The sequence below is a fragment of the Helobdella robusta genome, assembly GCF_000326865.2.
Source record: "Helobdella robusta unplaced genomic scaffold HELROscaffold_1, whole genome shotgun sequence".
NCBI lineage: Eukaryota > Metazoa > Annelida > Clitellata > Rhynchobdellida > Glossiphoniidae > Helobdella > Helobdella robusta.
Genome location: NW_008703570.1, coordinates 9,668,231 through 9,695,730, shown reverse-complemented (window position 1 = coordinate 9,695,730; position 27,500 = coordinate 9,668,231). Strand labels below are relative to the sequence as shown.

At 32.0% G+C, this 27,500-nt stretch overlaps 5 protein-coding genes across 5 annotated transcripts in view; 4 read left to right on the top strand and 1 right to left on the bottom strand.

Annotated features, from left to right (window-relative positions):
- HELRODRAFT_105536 (hypothetical protein) overlaps positions 1-12,104 on the top strand; it is a 13,273-nt gene extending 1,169 nt beyond the window's left edge. The window contains exons 2-10 of the mRNA XM_009011281.1: positions 2,597-2,671; positions 3,680-3,816; positions 4,014-4,185; positions 4,468-4,721; positions 5,007-5,088; positions 5,258-5,449; positions 6,105-6,127; positions 9,998-10,218; positions 10,701-12,104. Coding sequence (XP_009009529.1) covers positions 2,597-2,671; positions 3,680-3,816; positions 4,014-4,185; positions 4,468-4,721; positions 5,007-5,088; positions 5,258-5,449; positions 6,105-6,127; positions 9,998-10,218; positions 10,701-10,725 — 1,181 coding nt within the window. The 3' untranslated portion in view covers positions 10,726-12,104. The remainder of the gene's footprint in view (positions 1-2,596; positions 2,672-3,679; positions 3,817-4,013; positions 4,186-4,467; positions 4,722-5,006; positions 5,089-5,257; positions 5,450-6,104; positions 6,128-9,997; positions 10,219-10,700) is intronic.
- A 2,021-nt stretch (positions 12,105-14,125) lies between these two features.
- On the top strand, positions 14,126-15,551 carry HELRODRAFT_159392 (hypothetical protein; the record flags this gene model as incomplete). Its single annotated transcript, XM_009011280.1, has 3 exons — positions 14,126-14,213; positions 14,791-14,996; positions 15,477-15,551. 3 exons carry the CDS (start codon positions 14,126-14,128, stop codon positions 15,549-15,551), a joined length of 369 nt encoding a protein of 122 aa, XP_009009528.1.
- A 329-nt stretch (positions 15,552-15,880) lies between these two features.
- HELRODRAFT_159391 (hypothetical protein) lies at positions 15,881-19,349 on the top strand (the record flags this gene model as incomplete). Its single annotated transcript, XM_009011279.1, has 8 exons — positions 15,881-15,990; positions 16,272-16,428; positions 16,582-16,689; positions 16,896-16,991; positions 17,335-17,570; positions 17,795-18,091; positions 18,473-18,983; positions 19,293-19,349. The coding sequence occupies 8 exons, from the start codon at positions 15,881-15,883 to the stop codon at positions 19,347-19,349; spliced, it is 1,572 nt and encodes a 523-aa protein (XP_009009527.1).
- Positions 19,350-20,856: 1,507 nt separating this feature from the next.
- Positions 20,857-24,123, bottom strand: HELRODRAFT_187989 (hypothetical protein; the record flags this gene model as incomplete). The annotated part of the gene is made up of 11 exons (XM_009011278.1): positions 20,857-21,631; positions 21,804-21,855; positions 22,073-22,193; positions 22,362-22,472; positions 22,613-22,765; positions 22,930-23,001; positions 23,061-23,293; positions 23,387-23,554; positions 23,679-23,829; positions 23,928-24,005; positions 24,106-24,123. The coding sequence occupies 11 exons, from the start codon at positions 24,121-24,123 to the stop codon at positions 21,064-21,066; spliced, it is 1,725 nt and encodes a 574-aa protein (XP_009009526.1). The 3' UTR covers positions 20,857-21,063.
- A 1,490-nt stretch (positions 24,124-25,613) lies between these two features.
- On the top strand, positions 25,614-25,931 carry HELRODRAFT_159389 (hypothetical protein; the record flags this gene model as incomplete). Its single annotated transcript, XM_009011277.1, has 1 exon — positions 25,614-25,931. One exon carries the CDS (start codon positions 25,614-25,616, stop codon positions 25,929-25,931), a length of 318 nt encoding a protein of 105 aa, XP_009009525.1.
- Positions 25,932-27,500: the final 1,569 nt, after the last annotated feature.

Here is a 27,500-nt window from a genome sequence, read left to right as displayed (position 1 = left end):
TAATAGTATGATGTTGAACTAGATAAACCAACTATTGCATAAATTAAATGCGAATTTGAAATTCGCGCACAAAGAATTTTTAAATTAAAATAAAAATTGTGAAAATTAAGTTTTAAAAAGAAATGTGTACAAGTAGGAGAAATTATTTCTCAATTTAAAATATTTTACGTTATACGAGTAACAACGATAAAAGTAATTTCGAGTGTGCGTGCTTTAAACATGCTTACACAGAGCTACGCTAGTTTTTTTTTAAATTTGAAAAATATTTACTCTTGAAACACTAACGCTCTTGCACACATACACAAACACACACACAAACACACACATACATACACATATACTCACATTTAAAAACTTACTGGAGTACTAAATTATTGCACATTTAATAAAATTTCAATGCATTTGCTCACAGCCGATATTTAAAGAGATGAGATGTTTCTTGAAAACATAAAATATATCTTATAGGCAGCCGAGGCACATTTCAAATGTTAATTGCTGATGGGTTTTCATTTCGGCAGGTCAAACAAAAATATCATCATTATTAAATCAACGGTAGCTTCTCAGGTTATTAATGCTCTCTCATACGGAGGAGTCGAGAATAATGGAGGATTTGATTGTTTGCTTGCATGCTGCAAATCTTTAAAAAGAAAATTAATGACGAAAGATTAATCACGATGCAAAAATTGTATATAACTAAAAACTCTACTGTAGGTACATACATGTAGTGCTCAACCAAATACAAAAACTCATGTATACAGCAGTACAGCAAAACAACGTACGCAAGCTTATTCATTCCTGTTCACGCTACTCTTCTTCACTTGAAAATATTCTGTCCTCACCAACGTGGCGAATTAATTCTAGTGCACTGTTCGGTTGTTGTTCAATTATGCACATTAAGCGCTTAAATATTCTAAATAATATTTTTATCCAATTTTTATATTGATTCATTTGAGTTTATTTACATGTGTGTTTTGGATATTTTACAGCCATTCTCTACGCTAATTCAGCTAATTCATCACGCTAATATATATTTCATCATTCAGCTGCTGTTTGCATATCAACGTTTTTTTTGAATAAGTAACTGCGAACTACATTGGGAATTTTAAGGATGTCAATGCTATCAACATCACATCTTCCGATATAACTTACTGCCTATCTCACCTCTATCACATTTGAAACCCTGATTCTATATTTTGACACAAATACAATTACCGGGCTGAGACAGAAAACATGATGAATCTCTGTTTAATGGAAATTTAAATGACATGAAATGAATTTTCAAAAGTGGTAGTTTTAGTAACAGAGCAACTTAACTTACTACTGCTTGTTGGTTGGATGTAATGTATCAATAGCAAACGTACATACGCATGCATCAACTCAACAATCTTAACTTATTCTTAACAGCAGCACTTGAAATCAAGTTGTTGAATATATATTCAAATCAATGACAAAATGCAAATGTCTCAATATACCAACTTCTTGAACAAACATACACACACACACACACACCAAATCATACACTACACACCAACTCACACGCCAACACACTCCCAAAAACAAACATAACACACATTTTAATATGAACCATACACTCAAACTTCAATCGTATGAACATGTTTAAAGTTGTTATTATTAATTAATATCCACACAGATACTTTAGCATAAGCATACCTACCTACATGCTCACATCTGGATAAATACACACAATACATGGAAACGTGCGTATTGTACGGCATACACTCTCATATACCCTATTAAAATAAACGCGGTAACTCATTGAATATTCAGTTTGCAATTTCATCATACGTAGAATCATCATCATCGTCATCATCAAACATCACGGTCGTCATCGTCGTCGTTGTCGTCATAACGTTCGGCGCTGTCTGAAATCGCTTCAAATGTTGCGTTAACCTATGTGCGCCAACATCTCATTGCTTAACATATCAGCAGTTATTTGTTGATGTCATTAATCGAAGTTTATTTTTTCCATGTCACCAGACTGTTATTGTCGTCGTAAATATATTTAACTTAAAATTTATAACAGCTATTTTTTTTTATAAAATTTTCACTAATAATATTATTGTTAATCGATTTGCAACGATACATAGTGATAGTTCAATTGTTATTTTAGCTTTTTATATTTATTCATTGTAAACTTAATAATTGTTCGGTAACAATGGAAGGTATGTTCAATGTCATTTCTGTAAATTCTAATGTTTTTTTTGCAATATTGATGAAAAATGCAAAAATGTAAAACTTTGTGGATAATTTTTATGGTTTATATCTGAATGCATGGTAATTAAAATATCACTCAGTAAATTTGTTTTTTAATGTACCAATTATTCTTTTGTTATTTTTTCAAGTCAATCAACCAACCAACAATCCAAACAAATTAATCAATCGACAAACCAACCAAATAATCAATTAACCAACCAACCAATCAATCAAACATCTAACCATTTAATCAACCAACTATTCAATTAAAGAATCCACCAACCATTCAATTAAACAATCCACCAACCAGCCATTCAATCAACCATTCAATCAACCAACCAACCAACCATTCAACCAACTAACCATTCAATCAAACAACCAGAAGAGCAGATTCCAGTAAATGATCCTCCCTCCAAAGCCAGACTCTGCCATCTCAGGATCTGGCCAGATTTTGCCGGTTGGTACCTTTACAATCATAATTTAATATTACAATTTTTAATAAAAAATTAATTAATTGAAAAAAATTTAAATAATTAAAATTTGAATAATAGAAATTTACGATATAAAAGATTAAAGATTGATTAATTCATTCACCTTCTGTTGGCTCACCCTCTTGTTCACCCACTTGTTCATCTATATTTGTTATTTCGAATAGATTTTTTGATAATTTAATAATCATTTCGTCATTCGCACTATTTCAATTTTTATTTTTCATCATTCTCAAAAATAAATAAATTTAAAAAAATTTTCAACGTATTTTTTCAAAAAAAACTTTACAAGACAATACGGAGGCGGGTTTGTTCCAGTAGAAAAAATCCATTATCAAATTTGCATTGTTATCTAAAAGTTATTGTTGGCACAACTTCATCGTAATTTAATGCTTTATTTTACAACCGTTATTACCATTACTATTTTCAATATTATTGATGTTATTATTATTATTCCTATTTTTATTTTTTTGCTTATTTAGTGATAAATATTTTATTAGAACCACAGGTTGAAGTAGATGTTGTGGTATTAATTAACGTGCACTTATTTAGTAATAAAGATAAAAATTCAAAACTTTATAGAAATAATTATTGTTATTAACTCCATCCAATCCTTCATTTTATTGTTTATTTTTGTGTTTTTTTTTAGTACCAATGCACTTTTTCTTAAATGATTTTGTTTAATAAATGTTCATTAAAATAAAATATAATGAAACCGGCTAATGAGGCCTTATTGTTGCTGGTAGTGCCACAAAATCACAAAATCTAAATTAAACTATCCAGTTTTGGTTTCTGTTCCATGACATTTGGGCTGTAAGATAAAAAATATTTAATTGGAATATTGCAATAATAATCAATGCATATTTTTGCCTGTTCGACGGACCCAACTCGAACAGACAACCATACATTAAGCATTCTTTACATAAAACATTTAACATCGAAATCTAAACTAACCAAGAATTGAAATATGCAACTAGGGTACGGTTTTAACTTGCACGTGGACAAAGACAGTCAGTTGCATTACGTGGGCCACATTGATGAGGGGTCACCCGCCCAACTGGCCGGCCTCAGAGAAGAGGACAAATTGATTGAAGTCAATGGCGTCAATGTCGAGGTTAGTTTGAATGCTCATATGTATGTGATGGGGGTGATGTTTATTTGCTGTATATAAAGAACATTTAAATTTGTCATTTTCTATTTAACTATTTGTTTGAGTAAACGTGCACGTATGTATGTACAAGTTTGAAGAATTTTAACCTACTTACACACGCAATGTAGGCGCGATTTCAAGCACATTTTTCCATTGCACAGGAATACAGTCACGGCGACGTCGTGAAAGCCGTGAAGGAGAACTCCGATCACGTGACGTTGTTGGTGGTGGATGACAAAGCAAGAGAATTCTTCAAACTCAATGGATATAAAATCAGCAGCAACTTTCAATTCATCGAGGAAATATCCTGTCCAGCTACCAATCCAATTTCCGGTGACTGTGGCGATGGAAGCAGTGACGATGACGATGAGGCTTTAATTATCAGCATAAATAATCTTATCATTATATATATTAATTATATTCCATTCGTTCCATTCGTTACATTCGTTACACACATTAATTTGTGTGCAAGTAAAATTATATTGAAAAAACAAGCAAACTATATTTTTATGCATAACAAAACACCCAATTATTGAAATCAGCAGTACAGCTACATCAATCACAACTACAAACCACCACAATACTCAACTAATCATCTTACCACATTAAACGCAGCTCTAGCGACCACGCCAACCACAGCCGAGGCCATTGAAGCTATGGCTGCATTCGATGCCATTATTATCCACAACGAAGACAAGGAGGAAAAGGAGGAGAAGGAAGAAAAGGATGATGTTGGTGCTAAAAACGAAATTATAAAAGAGATTAGACCAAAACTGCGTCTGTGCATCGTGAAATCCTGGGGTGATGGAAAGGGCTTCGGTTTCAACATGCTCTCACATAAGGGGAAACCTGGACAATACATTGAAAACGTATGCTGATATGGAAGCATTAGTAATTCTTTAAAAAGTGTTTTATGAAAGCCATGCTCAAAATTTTTAATTAAATTTTTAAACTTGACATTGAGACAAATTTTTTGTTTGAAACACTTGTACTATCTTTCGACTTTCAAGTTTTAATTATATCAAATGTTTTGGTAAGTTGATATTTATACCGCTTTGTTTCATTCATGGGGTCTATGGTCAACTTTACTCCGTTCACCAAAATTAATATATTCTTAGTGGCAAATTTTTGACCTCTCAAGATTTTTACCTCAGGTTGATAACAATTCCCCAGCAATGCATGGAGGGTTGAAGAAAGGTGACATAATTGTGGCGGTCAACGGGAATGATGTGGAAGGTGAGAACTGTAAACTAATGTGGGAATTTAAAAAAACAAAGATAAATAAAAAGATAATTATCGGCATTTTTTTGTATTTTGTTTCGTTTCGTCGTAATTACGTCAAAGATGTTTAATAAAATGCAATCCAACACCATCCAACAATTCTTCAAACTGCGATCAACTTCAGGTCTGTCCCATGGTGAGGTGGTGGACTTGATCAAGAGCAACTTGAAAGAGACGAAACTCTTGGTGGCTGATGTCGACACCAAACAATTCTACACTGATAAAGACATCAAACTCTTTTCCCTCTACAAAGACGCCACCGCTGACGATGATTGTGCGTATGAAATCATTGAGTGTCCAACAGATAAACCACAAAGTTCGTCCAGAAATATTTTATTTTGTTTTGAGTTTTGTACAGCCTAATTGTTTTACTTTGTTCGTTTTACATTTTACGTTAACTTTTACATTCAATACATCATTAATGTTATGTAACAACTCATCTATTCAAACATCAGATAACATATTCATTAACCAATCCATAAATTTAGTAGTTGATTCATTAAATACATCGTACATCCTTATATCAATACATCTTAATTAATTCAACAGCTGCTAATGTACCAAGTGAACATACTGTGTGCATGTACGCACACACAAACACATACGTATAAGTGTATTTTATTCCAGATACACTACTGTAATTGTATATTTATATAAAAACTTTGTGTGGCTTTCTGTGTGTTTGTGTCTGTGTGTGTGTCTGTGTTGTAATTGCGGTTGTAATTGCGTTTATCAAATAAACTCGCTATTTTTATTAATTTTTTACCAAAAAATTTTTTTCGGATAACGTGATTTAGCGCAACAGTAGCAAATTAAGTAAAAAAATTCTCATTTAGAATCACTACACCACATCAAGTTATGTAACAGCAGCGTCAGCGTAACAAAATTAAACTCACCGATCCATTTGTCGTTTTAATGAATTACAATGATTCTGAAAAAATTTTGATATTTATTTTATCATTATTTTTTAGATTTGACGAACGGCCAGCCGAAGGTTTGTGATGATTTTGCTATGTATTAATTCTGTAAATATTAATAATTAGGTTATATTAATAACGAAGATGTTAATAAATAGATTTCTACATGTTACAATATTTATTATTAAATTGGACGACTTAAAAAGGATATTAATAAAATTTGTTAATAAAAAAGTTATTTTTATTATTATCAAATAATAAGATCGGACATAGGAGACGTGATTGTTTCTCAAATATCATGCGTAGTTTATCAAATTCATTCAATTTCTTCGTACTGCAAATTTTGACCCTATCGACATGGGCGGGGTAATGGTGTGATGGTTAAGATGCCTACTCCTACTGTTGCAGTGACTTGGTTCGAATGCATAGAGACCCCAGCTTATTTCACACGCAAGCGCAATGTAAGTAATGTGTTGATCCCTTTGAAAAATAATTAAGAGAGAATTTATTATAAAATTATATCAAGTTCTAGAATTTAAGCATTTTTGAGTTCAAATGTTTATTTATTCCTCAGGTTATCAAATCATTGTTCCATTAATGCATGTAGGCAATTTTTCGCAAAAAAGAGACAATTTTCAATCAGTTTAAAATTAGGGATGCACCGAAGTTCGGCCCCGGCTCCGGCCAAAATCCGCCTTTTTTTTCAAATTTGGTGGCCGGATTTAGGGCCGGATTTAAGCGTCTATCAACTTTTAAAAATGTTAGAAATAGAAAAAAAAATTTTATTGAATTCAATTAATTTTATGTCAATAAGTTAATGGCTAAAGCTAAGCTAAAGGCATACATGACACATAATAACAACATCACTAATTGTGAGGTGATCTGGACAATTTTCTTTATGCTATAACATGGATTATGCATAAATTATAAGCTGATCTTTGTGTAAAAGAACTTGTGCACGTGTATATACTATATATTGATAATTGCACATGACGGATCATATAGCTACATAATATATATATATATATATATATATATATATATATATATAAAGATATATATCTATATATATATAAATTTAGAGAGAGAGAGAGAGAGAGATACATAAGCACATAATTTAAGAACATGGTATGTTAAAGGTTAGGCTAGGTATACATGACACATAATTACAACATCATTAATTGTGCGGTGAGCTGGACAATTTTCTTTGTGCTTTAACTTGGGTTATGCAAATATGCATAAATTATAAGCTGATCTTTGAGTACAGAATTTGGCGTATCACAACTTATTCATATATTTGAATTAAATAACTATTTGCTTGGTGTTATTTTTTGATGTTCAACATGTAGATAACCGTAAATGTGAGTATTTTTTCTAACGTATGTAAAATGGTAACTAAAATCCGGCCCCGGCTCCGGTCGGTTTTTGAATTTCAAATCCGGCCAAGTCCGGCCCCGGCCGGATTTGAAAAACCTGAATCCGGTGCATCTCTATTTAAAATAGGTTATATTCATTCCTTATATTCATTCCTGTTTATAAAAAGGTGATAAACGAGGCCACGGCAACTATAGACCGATCTCGCTGCTGTCCCAGTTTTCAAAGATTCTTAAAAAATTGATGAGCATCAGAATGTTATCTTTCCTCAATCGTTTTTACATCTAATCCTGCAGTCAGTATGGTTTTAGAAATTTCCATCTAATTGAACAAGCAATTGCAGAACTTACGAAACGAATTCTTATGAATATGTATGACTGATATGTAACGTTGGCAATTTTTATCAAAATGATCACTTGTCTGATATCATTTAAAAGAGCTTTAAAACGATTTACCTTAAATAAGTAAGGATACATGATATTGTTTTAATTACATTGTTTGACGATCTAACTTGAATTTAGTTTAATGTTTTGGGTTTCTTGTGTTATTGTCTGTGGGTTTGCTTTTGTTTTCTCAAAATTTCTGTTTAAAACTGATTTTTTAGTTAAAGTGAATTTATTGATTTTGATACTGATGTGTACACAGTGATTACGGTTGCCTACATACACTAGACTTTTTTTTGTCTTCTTTGGTTTCCGGAAATCTGCCGTTAGATAGCATTATCTATCTGTTTATTTTGAATAAAATATTTTCGTCCGTTGAACCATCCATCCATTACCCATTCTTTCATGTATTTGTTTTCTTTTTCAAGCCAACCATTTGTCAATCCATTGATAATAATTCATTCATCTGTTCATTCATCTTTTAAAATCTATCAATCTATTCATCTGATCATCCACTAACGACCTATCAAATTATCCATCCTTCATTGCATTAAATTCTTCATAATCCCATTCAGATGTACATTAGTTTTTTATTTTGCAAAAATAATTGTACAATCAGAATATGTTCACTTAGTCGTATATCTTAATTGTAACATCTCACATAAACAAACAAACAAACTTGAAGACATACACACACATACATTCAAACAAACAAACTTAAAAACACAAGTACACATGCATTCATACATACAAACAAACATAGACACGTACTTTCAGACCGAAGAAATTTTTCCAAAAATTGCAAAAATGCGCAAATTATTGATCTCAACAATCATGCTTTCCTGTTTAAATCGTTGATGTGTACTTAAATATTTTGCCATATACGTATGAATGGGGATATATATATATATATATATATATATATATATATATAATATATATATATATAATATATATATATATATATATTTATATTTACAATATTCTATAAATTCTATAAATATAAATGTTTGGCGTTAATATGTTTGTAGTTCGTTTTAAACATTCGGTAGAATTTATAGAATATTGTAAAAATTATGGTCTATCACCAACACACACACACACACACACACACACACACACAGATATATATATATATATATATATATATATATATATACTTATATACGCATATATCTAATCAACGTGTGTTTACATTTCGTGCTGTGTTAGTGAATCTTTATCGATCTTTCATACTAAGTTATATAATTTATAAAATTCCACTTTTTCTTTTCCTTTCCTTCTTTTTAAAATTTTTTTGTTACACTCTCTCTTCCTCAAATTTTAACACATTTACTTACCTAATTTCTGTTTTTTATTTTAATTTTATATTTCTACATGTTCGTTAATAAATTTGTCCCTAATAAATTATTCTGGCTGTCTAAATGTTTTTCATTTTCTTTTAATACTTAGCATGTTTCAAATTATTGAAGTTGCACAAATTTTTGCAATGAAAGGTATGTGTCTGTCTGTTTGTCTGTCTGTCTGTCTGGAGTGTCATTTGCAGATGCATATGTACTCGACTTTCGAATAATTCCTTGAATTGAGAACTGAACTAACTGGCTCCATAGTTCTGACATTCAATTTTTTTTTAACTTTATTATTGTCTTGAACTTTTTAAACTTTATTCTCGAGGCCTTACAGTTCATAAAGTTCATGTTTCAATGGTCACTGCAAAAATGCAAGCAAGATTGTTTATGAGTTCAAACTAAAAAATTTGCAGCAGGCAGCAGCGTCAGTAGCAGCAGTGTCAGCAGCGTGCTGGGCTAGATGGCAAGTTACAACATTCTACTCTCAACGCTGGCCCAGCTCTGATTAATAGAGTTGAATTGAGTTCATATTAAAGAGTTGATTACTGACTTAAATTATCACTGACTCGTACAAATCTACGACTAGCATTATAGTCGTATTTCGAACATTACTTTAACTTTTTTTGTTTAAACTTTATTGAACTTTTATAAACTTTAAAAGTTTTTTTTGAACTTCACAACAATGGCTAGCCCTTACAATCATCCAAGCATTTGAGCGGCAGTCATTATATGTGGCTAAATTACCAAAACCAATTAAACAACCAACCAATTAACCACATCAACAACGAATCAACCAAATCCAACAACTATTTAAACATTCAACCAATCAAACACAAAACAGGAAAGCAATACGTCGTCGTCTGCAGCAAAAACGGGACGACCATCTGAGTTGATATTGGACGTCAAGTCAATTCCTGTTTCCAAGCCTGGAGTCAACCAATCACCAGCCTCTCCCACGCTTATCATTGGTGGTGTTGAATTTGCAGCAACAGCTGAAGAGGCCAGGAAGAGGATGGCCAAGAAGAAGCACGCTGTTGCACAACAACTCAGCATTCAAGCCAGGTTGGTGAATTGGTTGGATGGTTGGTTGATTGATTGAATAGTTGTTCGATTAGTCGGATGATTGATTAAATAATTGATTGGATGAATGATTAGATGGTTGGTTGGTTGATTGAATGATCGGTTTGATGATTGTTTGGATAGTTGGATGATAGGTTGGATGGTTGGTTGGATGATTGGTTGGACGGTTGTTTGAATGGTTGATTGATTAGTTAATTAGATGATTAAAATTAATAGAATGGTTTACAACTTTGACTGATTAACCAATCAGTGAAGGTGTAACTTTGATATGTTAGGTGATTTGTTACCCAAAAACGGGCATTGCCTTATATTCAAAATTTTGAAATGAATGTCGACAAAATAAATTTATTGGCTGTGGTTTAACAATCCGGCTATTGAGACCAATGTTTGTTATACTGACGCATTTTATGATTTTTTTTCAATTTAAAAAAATATTTCCTGACTTACATATTTTTGTTATGCAGGTATGAAATGTTCCAGAAAATGTGATGAAGTAGGAAGGCAGCGATACAGCGATGGATATCGGCTTTGTCGGTAGTTATGAGTGAAAGACGTTTATGGGTGAATAGATCATGAAGTTATGAAGAAAATGAAAATATTAAAAAATAGAAGAAAAAAGAGTAGAAAGAGAAAGAGGTAGAGAGAGAGAGGGAGAGAAAATAAGAGAAAGAGAATAAAAAAGAGAGCAATAGAAGTAAAAGAGTAAACGAAAGAAATAGTGAAAGTGAATAACGACTGCAACTTATTGCCACACAAATTTATATAAAAATTCGCAACTATTTATAAAAACTGATTCCGCTGTACTGATAATTTCTGTGATTGATTAATTCATCAAAATGCTTTCCATTCACCTTTAAATTTGTAAATTATTCGTTCAATTATAATTGTTGTATCCAATGTCAAAAAATTCTATGGCTCTAACAGAATTATAGTAAATTCAAAATGTTGTGAACACACGTGAACTGATAGAAAGAAATAATCATGCATGCCTAAGCTGTTAACAATACTGATAAGGTGAATTTATTTTCACAATATATCACCATTGCCACTTAAATGTAATCAAATTTCATTTATATCAAACGGTGATAAAAATATTCATTATTATTTTATTTAGCTAACATATATTTATTATTACTTTATTCTTATTGATCATAGATATACTTTTATAGACATTATTCAGTTTTAAAAATTCAGACGCATTTTCTTGAAATGTCAAAATTTGATAAATAAACTGAATAAAATTAATTCAGTTACTCATAAGCCAGCTAAAGGTTCTTATCCAGTGTTTATATACCTACTAAAAATGATTCAAAATTCAAACGTCATTTTGATCATTTAATTTAAAATGCATGCAAATATGCCTGGCTTGAAGCTAAGACTCAGTTAAACTTGCGTGTACGACAAGATTCAGATTTGTGCAGTGTTCACCTGTGCCAACCATCACATCATATCAGTATTTATTGCGTTTCATTATTTTGTACCTTCTTTTTTTATCTTTGTCTGGATATTTTTAATAGTTTCATCAAAATATTTATTATTATGTGACTTTTTTTAATACATAAATCAAATTATCTGTGATTCTCTGATGACATGTTTGTTCAATATGGTGATGAAATTATTAACTACTAAATCGCCATCACAATTTGTATTCCATATTTTTTAAACTGATTCATAATTTGCCAATTTATTTAATTAATTGTTTTGTGCGTAACTACTCCTTCACAATTAATTACTGTTCAAATATATAAATTTGTATCGATTGTTGGAATAATAAATTTTTTGTAGAAACTTTCAAAAATTTCTATTATATTTTTCTTTAAAACTTCAACTAAATATTTATCCGAACAAAAAAAAATCATCATGCAAAATGTTTTTTAAAAATTGCAGACTATGTTTGAGGAAAGGAATGTAAGAAGGTGCTAATCTGGGTAGGTGCTCACTGAGGTGCATTTCCCCAGCCCTCCAACTTGAAAAATGGGACTGAAATTAGGTGTGGAGGTTGTGCTCCGTTAGTGCCGTATTTATTTTGTTTAGTGCTGGTTCCCTGTATGGAGTACAGTTAGGGGGGGAGGCTCAGGACATTCTAGCCCCCAAGAGATTTAAAATGCACAGTATCGTTAGCGCTACTTTAGTGCTTTTTAGTGCCGTAGTAATTTTCGTTAGTGTTGGTCTCCAAAAAAGGATATGGCTGAGGGGTTCAGGAATTGCTTTTTTGAAATTGCCTGCAAAAGACTCAAAATTTGCAGTATCATTTGTGCTACGCTAGTGTGGTGCCTATTTTTGTTAGTGCTGGTCCCTCTAAAGGTTGGGGGCTCGGGAAATGGTCGTCTCTCCAAATGTGCTGGGGAAATGCACCTTGCTCACTGCTCAGTGCATATTACAGTCAGCGAGCTCGAGTGATTATAATTCTGCGAAGTTTTTTTAAAAAATCAAACAAACGAAAAATATTTTTATAATTTAATCAATTTTTTATGTTTCTAAATTAAAACTATTAAGCAACTGAACATAGTAGAACACTAACTTCCTGGTTGGTTTGGTATAAATATTGTGGTAATAAAAATGTTTTATGATTTATTCTACATTTGTAGCACGCATTTTCAAATGCAAATTTTCACATTTATTAATCCACATCAAAAATTATATGCAGCCTATCTATTTTTTATGTAATTTTACATGATATAATCAAATCCTTGCATCAGTTTCCATAGAAGTCATGAAAATCATGCATGGAAAATATAGCGGAAATTTTAGTTATTGCCTCTCCTAAAAAATGAAAATAGTAGATGGTTTGGTGTGAAAAAGTTAAATTAAACTTGTCAACTTCGTTGTTATGTTGCTTATTTGCTACGTAACATATAAAAGAAAGGTTGGAACCTGTCGTTTTTCCCTACAAAACTTGCATTACTTACGAGACTGTCATTCGTAGATATATAGAACACAGTACGAGTAAACTGATAAAACAATGATTTGTCGGAAAAACCAAGTGTAATATCGATTTAATGAAATTATACCATTTTTTATTATCAGAAGGGTTTCCCATGTCATTATGTTTTCAGAGTATTCTTCCTCAGTTTACCCTATTAACATCTTTTGCATTTTTAAAAGCAAAATTCTGCAAAATTTACTTATTCATATACATTACAATAAGACATATCTCTTTGTTGGCATTCATTCTTTTGACATATTTCCAGAATTTTTCGATTACATTATAATGGAAAATGTAGGAAAAGTTACGTTGGAGATTAAATAGAAATATAACGATAGAAGAGTAAAGACAGTGAAACTCATATTGTTTCAGCCATAAATAACAATTCGTCAAACTCAGCTTGCTGTTGGTTGCAGAGATTTCGCTGTTATGGGACCGAAGATTTGGAACAATTTGCCGGTTGACTTGTGAGATCGTGGGTTGTCAATTACTGAATTTCGAAGAAAGCTAAAGAACCATCTTTTCAGACAAACTTTTCATGATATGATTTGATTGAAGTGAAACATTTAATCAACTTTTGCATTGTTAGCGCCTTTGAGAATAATAAAGGGCGCTTTATATATAAATAATCCAATAATATATATATATATATATAAATAATCTAATAATATATATATATATATATATATATATACCAGAACGAAAGATGAGGTAATAATAAAATGTTTTTAAACGTTTACAAATCAAATGAGTAACTTTTGCACAATTTTAGTTTATATAAAAAAATATATTTATATAGTATCTTTAGGCGCATTATTTAAAAAAAACAAAATTAAAAAATAAATAAATAATTTTTATTTTAGTTATTTCTTTAAAAAATGTAACATTTTACAACTATTATTAGAAAAGTTAATTTTGAAAATATTTCATTTGTTATGTAAGACATTTTTAACGCGAAAAATCATGAACACTCGGGAAAAACATTACTCTCCGGAGCCAGACGACACGACGATCACCAACGACCATGACGTAGGTGATGAAGATGACGATGGTTAGTGCACTAGTTAGGGAAAGTGAAACTGTGGGGATTGTTGATTTAATTAGATTAAGCGAGACTGGTCATTAAATTAATTATTAATTTCTTAGTGCTGGAACAGAAAGTGGTAATAATTTAGAATTTTGGATGTAATCTGTAATGTAATGTAATGTGTAATTGTAAATGTAATGTAATGTAATCACTGTCTTTAACTATTATTAATAAATTGTAATTAATAATTTATAAAAAAAATTTTAATTAATTGAACTTTATTAATTTATTTTATCAATTTAATTCTAAGTGGTGTTTTTATAATTTTTTTATATTCATTTTATTGTTTAAAAGTTACTTAATTCTCTAAATTAAAATGTGTTTGGTTCTGTTTTTTTGTAATAGTTTGTTTTTTAACTTATAATTTATAATTAAATTAAAATAAATATTTTATAATTAATTAAAATAATTATATTGAAAATTACAGTATGCCTAGTGTGGTTTTATACATTAGAGTATTTAAGTTTTTTAAGTATACCATGTCTATCAAGTCTAGGTATTTTGAATGTTGTTGAAAAATAAATAATAATAAAATAAATAGGATATCTTTTTGTAGCATCTTTGAATGTTGCAGACTGTGATGATGCTGAGTCCCCTTTGACAATGGTGGCTAACAAAAGTTTGGATCTGAGTCGATCCCTAACTGACCAGTGCAACAGACTGGCTGACCTAACGTGCAATGATTACCTATGGATCGATGATACTGATGTTGCTGATGAAATCATTTCCAACAGTTTTAGTACTAAGGTTTTTATTTTATCTTATCTTTTCTTATTTTTATTATCAACATTTAAACTTTTTTGACATTAATTTGATTTCTTTATTTGTTGCTGTTTGCTATATAATGACAATTATTATTGAATTCATTTAAAGTCAGCTATATTTTTGTAAACTCTCTGCCTCTAATATAGTTTCAGCAAGACATTTAAACTTTTTTGACATTAATTTGATTTCTTTATTTGTTGCTGTTTGCTATATAATGACAATTATTATTGAATTCATTTAAAGTCAGCTATATTTTTGTAAACTCTCTGCCTCTAATATAGTTTCAGCAAGACACAGCCAGTTCATCTGATAGTTAGTTTATTTCATTTGTATATTGAATAAATAAATAAATGTATGTGGTTATGTATTCTTATTTAAATTAAAATTCTCTGTAATTATTAATAATTTATATCGTTGCATTATTTGATGTGCATGTTTGGAACATTTCTTTGCATCGTGCAGCAGGAACATTGTCCAGTGCCAGCATTCCAAGACAGAAACAGCCTACAACAACAACCGCAACATCAGCAACGTTAACTTCAACAACAACAAAATCTCCTTCATCAGCAACATCTAGTTCCACCCAAAGTATATTTTTTCATATGAACACAAATAAATGACACAAACATTGATGTAATTACATTGATGTAAACATTCATGTAATACATAAGTATCATTGATCATCTTCATTTTTAACATCAATATGAGTGGTTTTTATGTTATCAAATTACTTTGTTAACGCTTTTTTCTCTTTTACTTCTTCCTTCCTTATCTTATATTTATTTATATTAATATCTATTTTCATTTTCATCCTCTTCCTCCTCTTCACACGTTCTTTCCTAATAGTAAAGAAGACACAGGCGGTGATGGAGATATATGAAACAGAGAAGAAGTACTGTTCGAGTTTGTGGATCCTGTTGGACCACTTTGCAGGATCACTCAGGAGATCTCGACTGGTATCCGGCGATGTCGTCAGGTAGGTCGGTCAGAGTGTTTGTTGATTTGTTTGCTTGAGGTTAGGAAGGTAATTAGTTAGGTACCAGTGTTGGTTTGGTTTGTTAGTTTATTTGCTAGTTAAAGTTGGAATGAGTCATGTGTATGTTTCTTGCCGAAATGGACTTACTATTGGTTGTTTGTTTGGTTGATTGATTTGATACTGAAATAGAGTGACATGCAATCAATGATGATAATTTGAATGGTATATCATTTTCCTATATTTCTAGCTGTTGCCTAATCGTAAATTTTACCCTCACCAAGCCTCATGTTTTCTCCATGTCTCGAAGAGATCTACAAGGACCACTGCCAGTTTTTGCACCAGTTGGACATCCAGCTGATCAACTGGAATCCACATGACACTACCACCAACAACAGCGGGGTCATAGATATCTTCAGAGAGTTCTTCAAATCATCTGATGTAATCTTTTTTTTTCCTGTCATGTTATAATGTTTTTTAATTTGGTGTGATAAATTTTTTATTGTGTGTGTTTGAAGGTGTGTGTGTGTGAGTGGATGTGTGTGTTTGTTATAAAAAAATTGTTTAACGTTGTATATGTATATATCTGAACAGTGTCCACTATTGAGGCAGTATCAAGCCTATGTTACTGGCTTCTCTGCATCATTGTTGAAAATCAGGAAGGTAATCAAGGAAAATGATGACGTTGCCACGTTGTTCAAGGTTCTATTCATTGTTTTTTTTGTTTATATGTTATTATTTATTAGTTCTTGTTAATTTTTTATTTTAAATTTTGGCTCGTAAATATGAAAACTTATGTATCTTTGTATGGTGACTTGTATTTTTTTCAGTACTGTTATGTTGATAAATGTTGTTTTTGTAATATGTTGAAAGTTCATAGAAATTAATTTCATTCATTAACTGTGAAGGTGTTACAAGGTGATGCTTGCTGTGATAGACTGGACTTGAATGCTTTCTTACTGACACCTGTTCAAAGGATTCCTAGATATGTTTTGCTGTTTAAGGTTAGAGGAGCTGCTCTGCAGATGCATCCATTCTTATGTTCACCTAGTAAACATTGTGTGTCTGTTTTTGGGTGCAGTGCTGTCGTTGAGGCTGTTATGTTGTTTTGATTCATTTCTAAAATGAATTTTCAACACTTATTTAGTTGTGCATCTCTCCATTGTTTTTGGTTGCTCATGTTGCATTAGACCGTATTAACGTTGTTATGGTAATGGGTTTAGTACTAGGTTGGGATAATTCAGCTGTTGCGATGACAGTTTTAGTAACATTTTGATCATTTCAAATTCATTAGTTCACACGCACGCACGCACACTCACAAACATGTACATCAAAAACAACTACCAGCAATTGCTAAAATACACCGACCAAAGATCTGAAGAATGGACATTGATTAACACTTGCCTGACAGATTTGGCTAATTTTTTAAATTGTTTGAACGGTTCTATTGAGCAATCCCTGAAGTTGGTTTCCATCAAATCCTCGATGAAGCCAAAAAAAAAATTTGGGATTTCTTTGAAAAGCAATGCTCAACAACAGAATGGTGAGAAAATGTTCAGACAGTTATCTACTGGTCATCAAAGGTTCACTTTTGTATTGTTGTTAATGCTGTTTTTTAATGCTGTAGGTTTTAATATAATAATAAATTTGCTTAAGTAAGTTTGCAGTTTTTCAAATTTTATCTTTTCAAAAACGTTTTCAAAGATCACATAAAATATGTAGAAAGTATACCGATGTTGACCTATTTTGCACTTTTCATTCTTACATGTTAGATATTTTCAATAAATTTATGATTTAATTCATCCAGGAACAACTTGCAGTATGAGCAGCCACAGCATAACACTCTTCCGTCATCTTCAAACAGCCAGAAATCAACGCCATTGAGAAGCAAGATGAAGCTGAACAAACATTCAAAGAGAGAAAGTAAAGCATATGACAACATGGGTCTGGTTGATGAGGATGTCTTAAATGGAACTCTTGTAAGGTCGGAGCTGGAGACCGAGGCACCAGATTGTGGTGTAGTCGAACCTTCAACTCAGACCATTGAACTGTTTCAGAATATCATCCGTTTTTCATCAGACGACGAGGATCAGTTGAAGAGAAGGTCATTATGTTCAACTGATGAATATTTGCAACAACAGCGCCACCTGCAACATTATCTGCATCGGCAAATACCCCAACGGCAGCCGTGTCAACAACATCATCAGCTACATCAATGTCAAAAACAACATCAGCAACCATGTCATCAACAGCAGAATCGTCAAAAAAAGCAACAACAACATGCTCAGGACCTACATCAAATTCTTCACGAGTCACAGACAGATAACAGTCAGCAAAACATTGAACAGTGCACTGTTTCTAGAATCTGTGAAAAGTCTGACCATGCATCACTAAATGTTGCCAGCTGTGACGAAATGCCAGCAGTTACAGCTGTTTCTAGGACCGACACATTCAATAATTCTACCTCAGCCAACAACTCTATCAGGTTTTCAACAACTTTTTCAAAGTTTGAAAATAAGATTACATCATTGGCTGCACGACGTAAGAAAAAAAGCAACAAAACTGGCCCGCTAGTTGCTTCACACAATATCAGCGGCTTCACTGGAATTAAAGATGAGAATTCCAATGAAAAGTTTGATGAAGTTGTTGTAGCAAATTTAGATGACGTTGATGGTGATGTAAGAGAAGTTGAATTGTGTCGTGAGAGAAAGGGAGAATGTCAAAAAACTTTTGAACTTTCAGCTAATTCCACAGCAAAGCCGGAGAGTGGAGCTATAGTGAGGAAAAATTCGTCTATTGGTGGGAGAATTTTAAAAAAGTTCAAACCATCATTTGAAAAGGAAAATTCAACGTTGCAACAGCGGGAAAGTGAACAACAGCCTCAGCAACTATTGCAACAAGCTGCATCAGCAACATTATTTGCATCCAACTATCAAGAAACGAACACATCAATTCTTTCTAAAGAATCAATAAAACGCAAGTCCATCAAGGAATCAGTGAGAAGTATCTTTCAATTCAGGTTTCTTGTCTTTCACTCCTTTATTTCATTCACTTTTCGTTTTTATTAACCTTCATTTGTCGTGTTTTTCCATATTTTTATCTATTTATTATTTTATGTTCTCATTGAATTAGTCATTAGTAATTGTAGTAGCTGTAGATATTATAAAAGTTAAAAATATAGTAGTGACATCAATTATCAAAATATTATTCGTTAATAATGATTATGATAATTCTAGAGCAGTAATTTCAGCAGTAATCACAAATGAGCTGATAACAAAACTTATTTGTAATTCATTACTTTGCAGGCCGAATTCACTGAGGAAACAGACCTCGTCCAAATCGTGCAAATTATGAAGAAGTGAATTGAAAATATTGTACTGTACATAGCAAAGCAATGTTGTCATTATTATGGCGTTGGTAGTAGCACATTTTCTGCCATTACATTTACTTTTGTAAATAATTCATTTTTTAATAACATAATTCATATTTATAATATATTAATAAACGCATGCAATTGAGATCTAGTTAAGATGAATTATATATTTTTTTTTGATTGGGCACATGCATGCAAGATGTATGGTAACCTTTCTTCTATGTGATGACGAATATTCGATTACCTTAGCGGTCATATTGCCATTGTAACCAGAAATCTTTTTTTTTAGAAATTTTACAGTTGAAAATTGTTATGCTCTTTTGAAGTCTTGTTCTTCACAGATTTATTTATGCTTAAATTCGTTTAAAAAATTGCTAAATAAAATTTTACATCTTTATTGTATTCGGTTTTCAAATATTTTTTGTATTACTAACATTTTTTGTGTAACTCAACATACATACACACCCAAGTTTATATACGGGTATATCTTAATTATACCTTATAATTTTAATTTAATATATATTACTCCACATATATGTGTATGTGTGTGTATGAATTTTGTCATTCTCATGAAAATTCCAAACATGCATGTACTTTTATGCTCTATTCACGATATTTTGTTCATTTACATGATATAATGCCCCATTGTAATTTATGTAGTATTAACATATTTATAAAATGTGACTTTATTTTAAATTGCTCATGTGCTTTATTTACTTGGTTATTTACTCCAGTTCAACTGAGTGGCGGTGTGTGGTGAACAAATTGTATTATCTTCACAGTTCCTTCCTATTATTGAATGAACAGTGCTCATTGTGTTGGCATTGCTAGAATGGATATTTTAATGAATAGATCTATTCTATTGATGAAAAAATCATTTTACTCATTGTACGTGGTTGTATTTTACTCAGTTCATCCTTGCAGTCTTTTGTCATAGATACTTCTGCTTATATTAGTAAAATAAATTGTAAGATACACACATGCCCGAGTTGTTTTCTCATTCTCATCAATTATCAATTCTAAACTCGCACAAAAATAGATCCGTAGGCCTACAAGTTTCTGATAAAAGTAGCAATATCATTGCGGTTAATTCTTCATTATCAACTTAGTTTGAACTAAAACCAGTTGGAAGATTGTAAAGATCTAGAGTCAAAAGATTGAAGTTTTATTTTATTATGATCCAAACGTACGTCATGTTACCTAGTCTCACGGCCTAATGTTTTTTAAACCGCAGGTTCAATAAAAAGAACAATGGTCTCAATATTTTTCATTTCATTCGTTCATTTGTATCCACATTAGCCCACACAAACACACACGCACATCTATGTACGTATGCATAGGATATATACAGGTACTTATGAATTTGCATAATGTGCGCAGACACCTACATCAAGTAAGCCTTATAATTTTACTATCCGTACGAAGATCATTTAAAATATAAAATAAGTAATACAATTTTTGAACAGTTGAATCATGAAACAAACGCTAGAAAATAATTTAACTCATACACTGAGAAATATTTATGCACAAGTGGTAGCAGAGAAGGCACTGATGACACGCACACAAATGATATGAAGCTTGATAGTTACTGTTGCTAAATAAAATTACAAATTTGTTTATTGACGAGTGAATCAATTGCAGTATTAATAATAAACAAGCATGAAGACAAATGAAAAGATCACAAATGAAAACAAAAATTTTGATTATTTTCGGAGTATGTCGTAATCACTTTTACCACCGGACTTGGAAATTAATTTAATTTCTTGGATTTCGATATTGTGAGACATCGCTTTGCACATGTCGTAGATGGTCAAACCGGCCACACTAACACCAACTAGCGCTTCCATTTCCACCCCTGTCTTACCATCACAAGATGCTTCAGCTGATATCTCAACGCAGCTTTCTGCATCATTCAATGTCATAACAACGTTCACTGTGTTCAGCGCTAAATGATGACACAAAGGTATGAGATCGGCGGTTTTTTTCGCAGCCATAATGGCCGCTAATTTGGCGGTTGTCAGCACGTCCCCTTTTTTAATTTTGTTAATTTTAACGGCTTCATAAACGTGCAACGGCAACCTTACCCTGCAATAAGCTTGAGCTTTCCTGTGAGTTACTGATTTGCCAGCGATGTCGACCATTTTAATTTTGCCGGAGACGTTCACGTGAGTGAGTTGGCTACCTGCTTGTGAGTTGTCGTCACGTTTGTCGAATCGATTGTGTGAACTATGAAAATACCTGCGAAACTGATTAGTAGGGAATGTAACATTTCTGTCCAAAAATAATGCATCATATGAATTAATATCAAAAAATGGTTCTTGTACGGTTCTTGTCAAAATATTTGTAGGACAACAATTTCTTGGCTGCAGGAGGTAATTATCTGATCGCGAAAATAAATAAATGGAATCATTGAGGCATAATGGAAGTATTATAGTGAACTTACCCACCGATGAGAATCATTGGTCTGTTCTTAAGTTTTGTTAATGAGTCCAGACCTACAAAATATTGCAATGTTAACAAGTTTTATTCAAACTATCACCACTAATAAATATTTCTATATCTTCTATACCTTACTTTTCAGACGATATATCACATAACATTTTAATTGCGAATTAAATTCTTGTTAAAGAAGAATTAAAATTTGATAGATTTGCACAGTAAAGGTACAGATAAAAAAATGTGTACTTGAAAATATACATTAATTTTAATGACCAGCATGTTTGGCTTTTTTTCTTTTAACAGCATGACCAATGATTTGCAAGAGATCTTCATCTGAATAGTTAAGCCTCAAAGCATCTTTCAATGAGACTTCAGAATTTCCAAACAAACACACCTTCATTGTGTGGTAGTACAAATATGAAAGGAAACGTCTACAGATATTTATATCATAACACATGCAGAAAGCAATAATGAGGTTGAATATTACTTGAAGTTATAAGCTATTTGAGTTAACTGGCATTGAGAACATTTAACGAATAAAAATAATGCTTATAGAAATTACTTTCAGATTGCCATCTGCCGTCAATCTTAATCTATTGCAACCTCCACAGAAATGATCTGACATGGAGGTAATGAAGCCAATCCGTCCAACATACCCATCAACTTTCCATGACTGCCATGTTAGTTAATTCAAGATTATTGCAACGTGGTCATTAAATGTGTTTTTATTGCCATAAAAATGCAAATAAATAACAAGTGTATCTAAATTAAAACACACACCATCTATCTTGAACTTTAATCCATGAGACTAACTTTTGAAGTGCTGTGAAATTCGTTTTCTAGTGGTTTTATATTAGGATATGCAGACTTTATTATTTCAAATAAATCTCGGTAGGATATAAACTTAGCTGCATTCCACTTGTTCCCATCAAAAGGCATATATTCAATGAACCTAACATCTAGAGGCTGAGAGATGATGAAAAATACTTAATTCATTATATTTTCAGTTGGTTTGAATTGAGATAGCAATTTTTATTTACTTATTCATTCATTACTTCATCAATCTTTTACTCATGTGATATTGATATAGTTGAAAATTTTCTATTTTAAAACAATTTTTCAGACTTTACTTTGTCTTTTGTAAGTTCAACAAAATTTGTGCACTCATCATCATTGAAATTTTTCATCAGGACACAGTTTATCTTGAAACAATTATTTATACCTTTTAACATTTAATTTCACAATTTTGAATTGAACTCACTTTTATGGATTTGAAACCAGTGTTAATAGCAAGATCTATATTATTTATCACTTTTTCAAAACCTTTCCTTCTTGTTATAAACTCAAATTTGGATTTTATCAAAGTATCTAAACTAATGTTTAAATTATCCAATCCAGCTTCTTTCAACTTTTCAGAATAACGATGTAACAGGACCCCATTTGTTGTTAAACTAAGCTTTTCTAAGCCATACTGTTTCAGAAAATTGAGCTGTTCTGTAAAATATAATTTTACATATTAACACAATTATATATATAAAATATAAATTTATTTATTATTCATTCCCATTTTTTAAGGTCATGACTTACCAACAATTTCAACAATATCCTTTCTTATGAGAGGTTCGCCACCAGTTAACCTAATCTTCTTGATACCTTCCTTCACAAATAACTTTGCAAGTTTCATCATTTCATCAGTTTTTAGTAAATTATCATTTGATGTTAGGTCCACCCCACTTTCTGGCATGCAATATTGACCTTAAAGTTTAAGTTAAACAATTGATAATAAGTTGAATATTTAACATTTTTAAATTAAAGTTGTTAATTATCAAATGTAAAATATGAATAGCTATTTAAAAACGTTAATATAACATACACTTACATCGCAAATTGCATCTTTCAGTTAACGATATCCTGAGATAAGTATGCTGCCTGTGGTGTAAATCAGTTAAAAAATCTGAAAATGGCTTGACATGTTTCAATTTTGCTTTGGGCTGAATAGTTTCAACATTCTCTGTTTCTGTTAAGTTCTTCTGAAAAAGTATTACTTTGTCAAATAAAAAATAAATAATTGAGATTTAATAATTAAATAATTTAATAATAATAATAATTAAATAGTGCACACACGTACAGGCTTTTCGAAGACCGCTGGAATGCTGCAGTAGTCATTTCTTTTCACCCAGAACCGTGATTTAGCTAAGATGCTACTCTGTACAACAAGTTTCATGGAAATTTGTTAAACTTTTAAATAAAAAATATAAAACACAAAAAATAAGTTAATATTAATAAAGCAGGTCCGTCTGTTGAACCATCGACATCTGTTTCATTTTTTGAGTTGTTTTGAGAATACTTGTTTACACTCAACACCCGCGCTGTGTGTTTTATTAACGTCATATATATATATATATATATATATATATATATATATATATATATATATATATATATATGTGTGTGTGTGTGTGTGTGTGTGTGTGTGTGTGTGTGTGTGTGTGTGAGTGTGAGTGTGTGTGAGTGTGTGTGTATATAATTTGTTTTAGGAGTTATCATTATACACCATATCATATTATACTATGGTTTAGTTTAGATCTGTTAAAAGTTCCTATCGCTAAATTGAAAATAGGATCAAGAAATGTTGCCATTGTTAGATCGATGATTTGGAATAGTCTGACACAACATTTACGTGCCCCGGGTCTCCCCCTTGCGATGTTTCGAAAAGAATTCATAGCTTATTTATTTTCTCTGGACAATTTATGATTTTAGTTATTGGCTTTTTTGAGAAGATTTGAAAAAGCGCCAAACGAACACTCATAATAACAATATTATTATTATTATGTTATTATACAATTAAACAACATGTTTGTTTACAACTCTCAGCCAAAAGTCAGGTCATGTTCATAGCGAATATATTTCTCGTAGGTAGGATCTTTGTACTGTAGCTCTGCATCTCAATTTTATGACTTTTTGTTTTTTTTTGGGATAAATTTTTTCTTCAGTTTTATCGCAGCTGAATTTAGTTGTTTTTCTTAAATTTTCTGGTTTTCATTTCATTCTCTTATTGTTCTTAACAGTACAACCACACACGCATATATATTTTTCAAACACGCTAATATATTGATAAAAATTTAGCTAGCTGTTATCAATATCATCTGTAATAGCCATCTGCCTTCTCCTTTCCAAGATTGGGCAAGTTCTGCAACACCGGGATTGGGCAGCTGTGCAGATTACATACTTTAGCTGTACCATCGTCTTCCGAGATGGGGGGATACCGACGACGGTTACCGACTATTATTATTATTATTATTATTATTATTATTATTATTATTATTATTATTATTATTATTATTATTATTGCTCGAATAATACGAGGGTTGGACGTTTACGTTCAGCTCACTATTTTTAAGCATAATTTTGATTTTATGTCGTTCAAATTAGTTTTAAAATAGATTCTGTTGTCTTGAAAAATTTGGAGGATTATGGCGATACATTTAAAATTAAATTTCATTGACCTTAAATATTTTATTTTAATTATTTTAATTAATTCAATACTGTTAATTCAACTAAATGTCCACATTGCGACAAAACATTCGTTAACGTTAATAAACACTCCTGGAGGTGTACTAAAAATACTGCTAATTCAAACAACAACGTTGTTCGTTCAAATGTTAAATCAAACATAAACATTTCATCTGATATTTATAATGGCAATTCTGTGGACAAGCATTCAATAAATTTAGAAAATAATATTATAACATGTTGTTGCGGAAAAGGATGCAAAGGCAAGAAAGGGTTAATTATGCACCAGCGCTCATGCAAAATGCATAAAAAAATTCAACTAAAGGATAACCAAACAAACGAAGTTGACGACACAGCATCACCTCCGGAACAACAAACGTCTCACAAATCAAGTCGCACAACACCAATTTCTCCATCAACGCCGGCCAGTGACACAATCGAATCCACTCTGCCGGGTACCAAACTACCCAAGACGTCGACCCAATGGTCCGAAGCCAACGTTTACTTTCAACTACAACAACAATCACTTCCAAGCTATGACAATATCGACAACTTCACGTCCGCCTTCCAACAAGTGATTTACAACTATTTCGCCACAAACTACACGCCACACTCTTAAACAACAAACAGTCAATAATACCAGCTCCAACAAATCAATCAAAAATCTAAAAAAAGAACTAAAACAGCTAAAGCTACTAGGCCACAACAATCAGCGCTTCGATGACCAAATCATCACAACAAGCAAAGCGCTCAGAGCTCAAATAAAGTCAAAAAAATTAACAAAATGCGATCAATCAGTCGACGTCACGTCTCAGCTAAAACAGCGCTTTTGGGGGACATGTAAGAAAATATTCGACCAAACAGAAAATTTGAAACCACTGTTTGGTGTCACTGATTGCCATCAATATTTTCTTTCGATTCTCAACAATCCTCATCAAACAAAATACCAAATACCTAGCTGGGCTCCAAAATTACAAAAGCCTCCAACACTCTGCAACACAAGCCCTCCTACATACCACGAAATTTCAACAATAATCCATAAATATAAATCAAAATGATCACCATGCCCTTTCGACCAGATTTCGATAATTCCATTTAAAAAATGCCCAATACTACGAACAATTCTCCACAAACTGTTGGTTCAATGCTGGGTATCTTGCAATATCCCCACTTGCTGGAAAAAGGGTTTCACAGTCCTCATCCACAAAAAAGGGGACGCCAACGACCCTTCAAACTTCAGGCCCATAACATTGCAACCAACTTTATACAAAATATTTTCATCATTCATCAACAATAAAATATATAATTTTTTAGAAAAAAATAGTCTGATCAACACAAATATTCAAAAAGAGTTCTACCCAAAAATCGATGGTTTGACCGAGCATAATCAGCTCTTAAGTCATCTTCTCAACGATGCCGGGAAACATCAAAGAACTATAATTGTTTCCCTACTCGACCTTCGAAACGCGTTTGGAGAGGTCAACCACAATCTCATCTCATCAACTCTGAACTTCCATCATATTCCACCTCATATAATCAACTTAATTAAATGCATATACACGAACTACTCAATAACAGTATCCGGATGCGACCAGCTAACACCGCACATGCCAGTCAAGCGAGGAGTGCTTCAAGGTGATCCCATGTCTCCACTGCTCTTCAACCTCTGCTTTAACCCCCTAATGAAATTAGTTGAAAAAACCGAATATCAACAATGCGGCTACATTTGGGGTTCCACGGCTAAATTAAAGACAAGAGCGTGGCTACAATTCGCAGACGACACGGCGATCATTGCTAACAGCACTGGAAGCGCTCAAAAGTTAATCGACTTAAACAATGCATGGTGCAAAGCTACTGGAATGACAATGAGGATAGACAAATGTTCCTCATTCGGCATGAGAAAAAGAAGTGGTGCTTATGAACAGTTTCATCCGATGCTGTCCATCGACAACAAACATATTCCTCATGTAGATATTGGAGGCCACTTCGTATATTTAGGTAAGTTATACGATTTCGAAGGAAATAATACAAAGGCCAACAATCTAATGGTCAATAAACTCAAAAAATATTAACAACTGTCAGTGAACTGAACACAACAGCTCAACTCAAATTACAAATCCTCAGACTTTACTTGCCGTCACAATTTGCGTTTGAGTTTCGAATGTACGATACATCGCTGACTTGGATT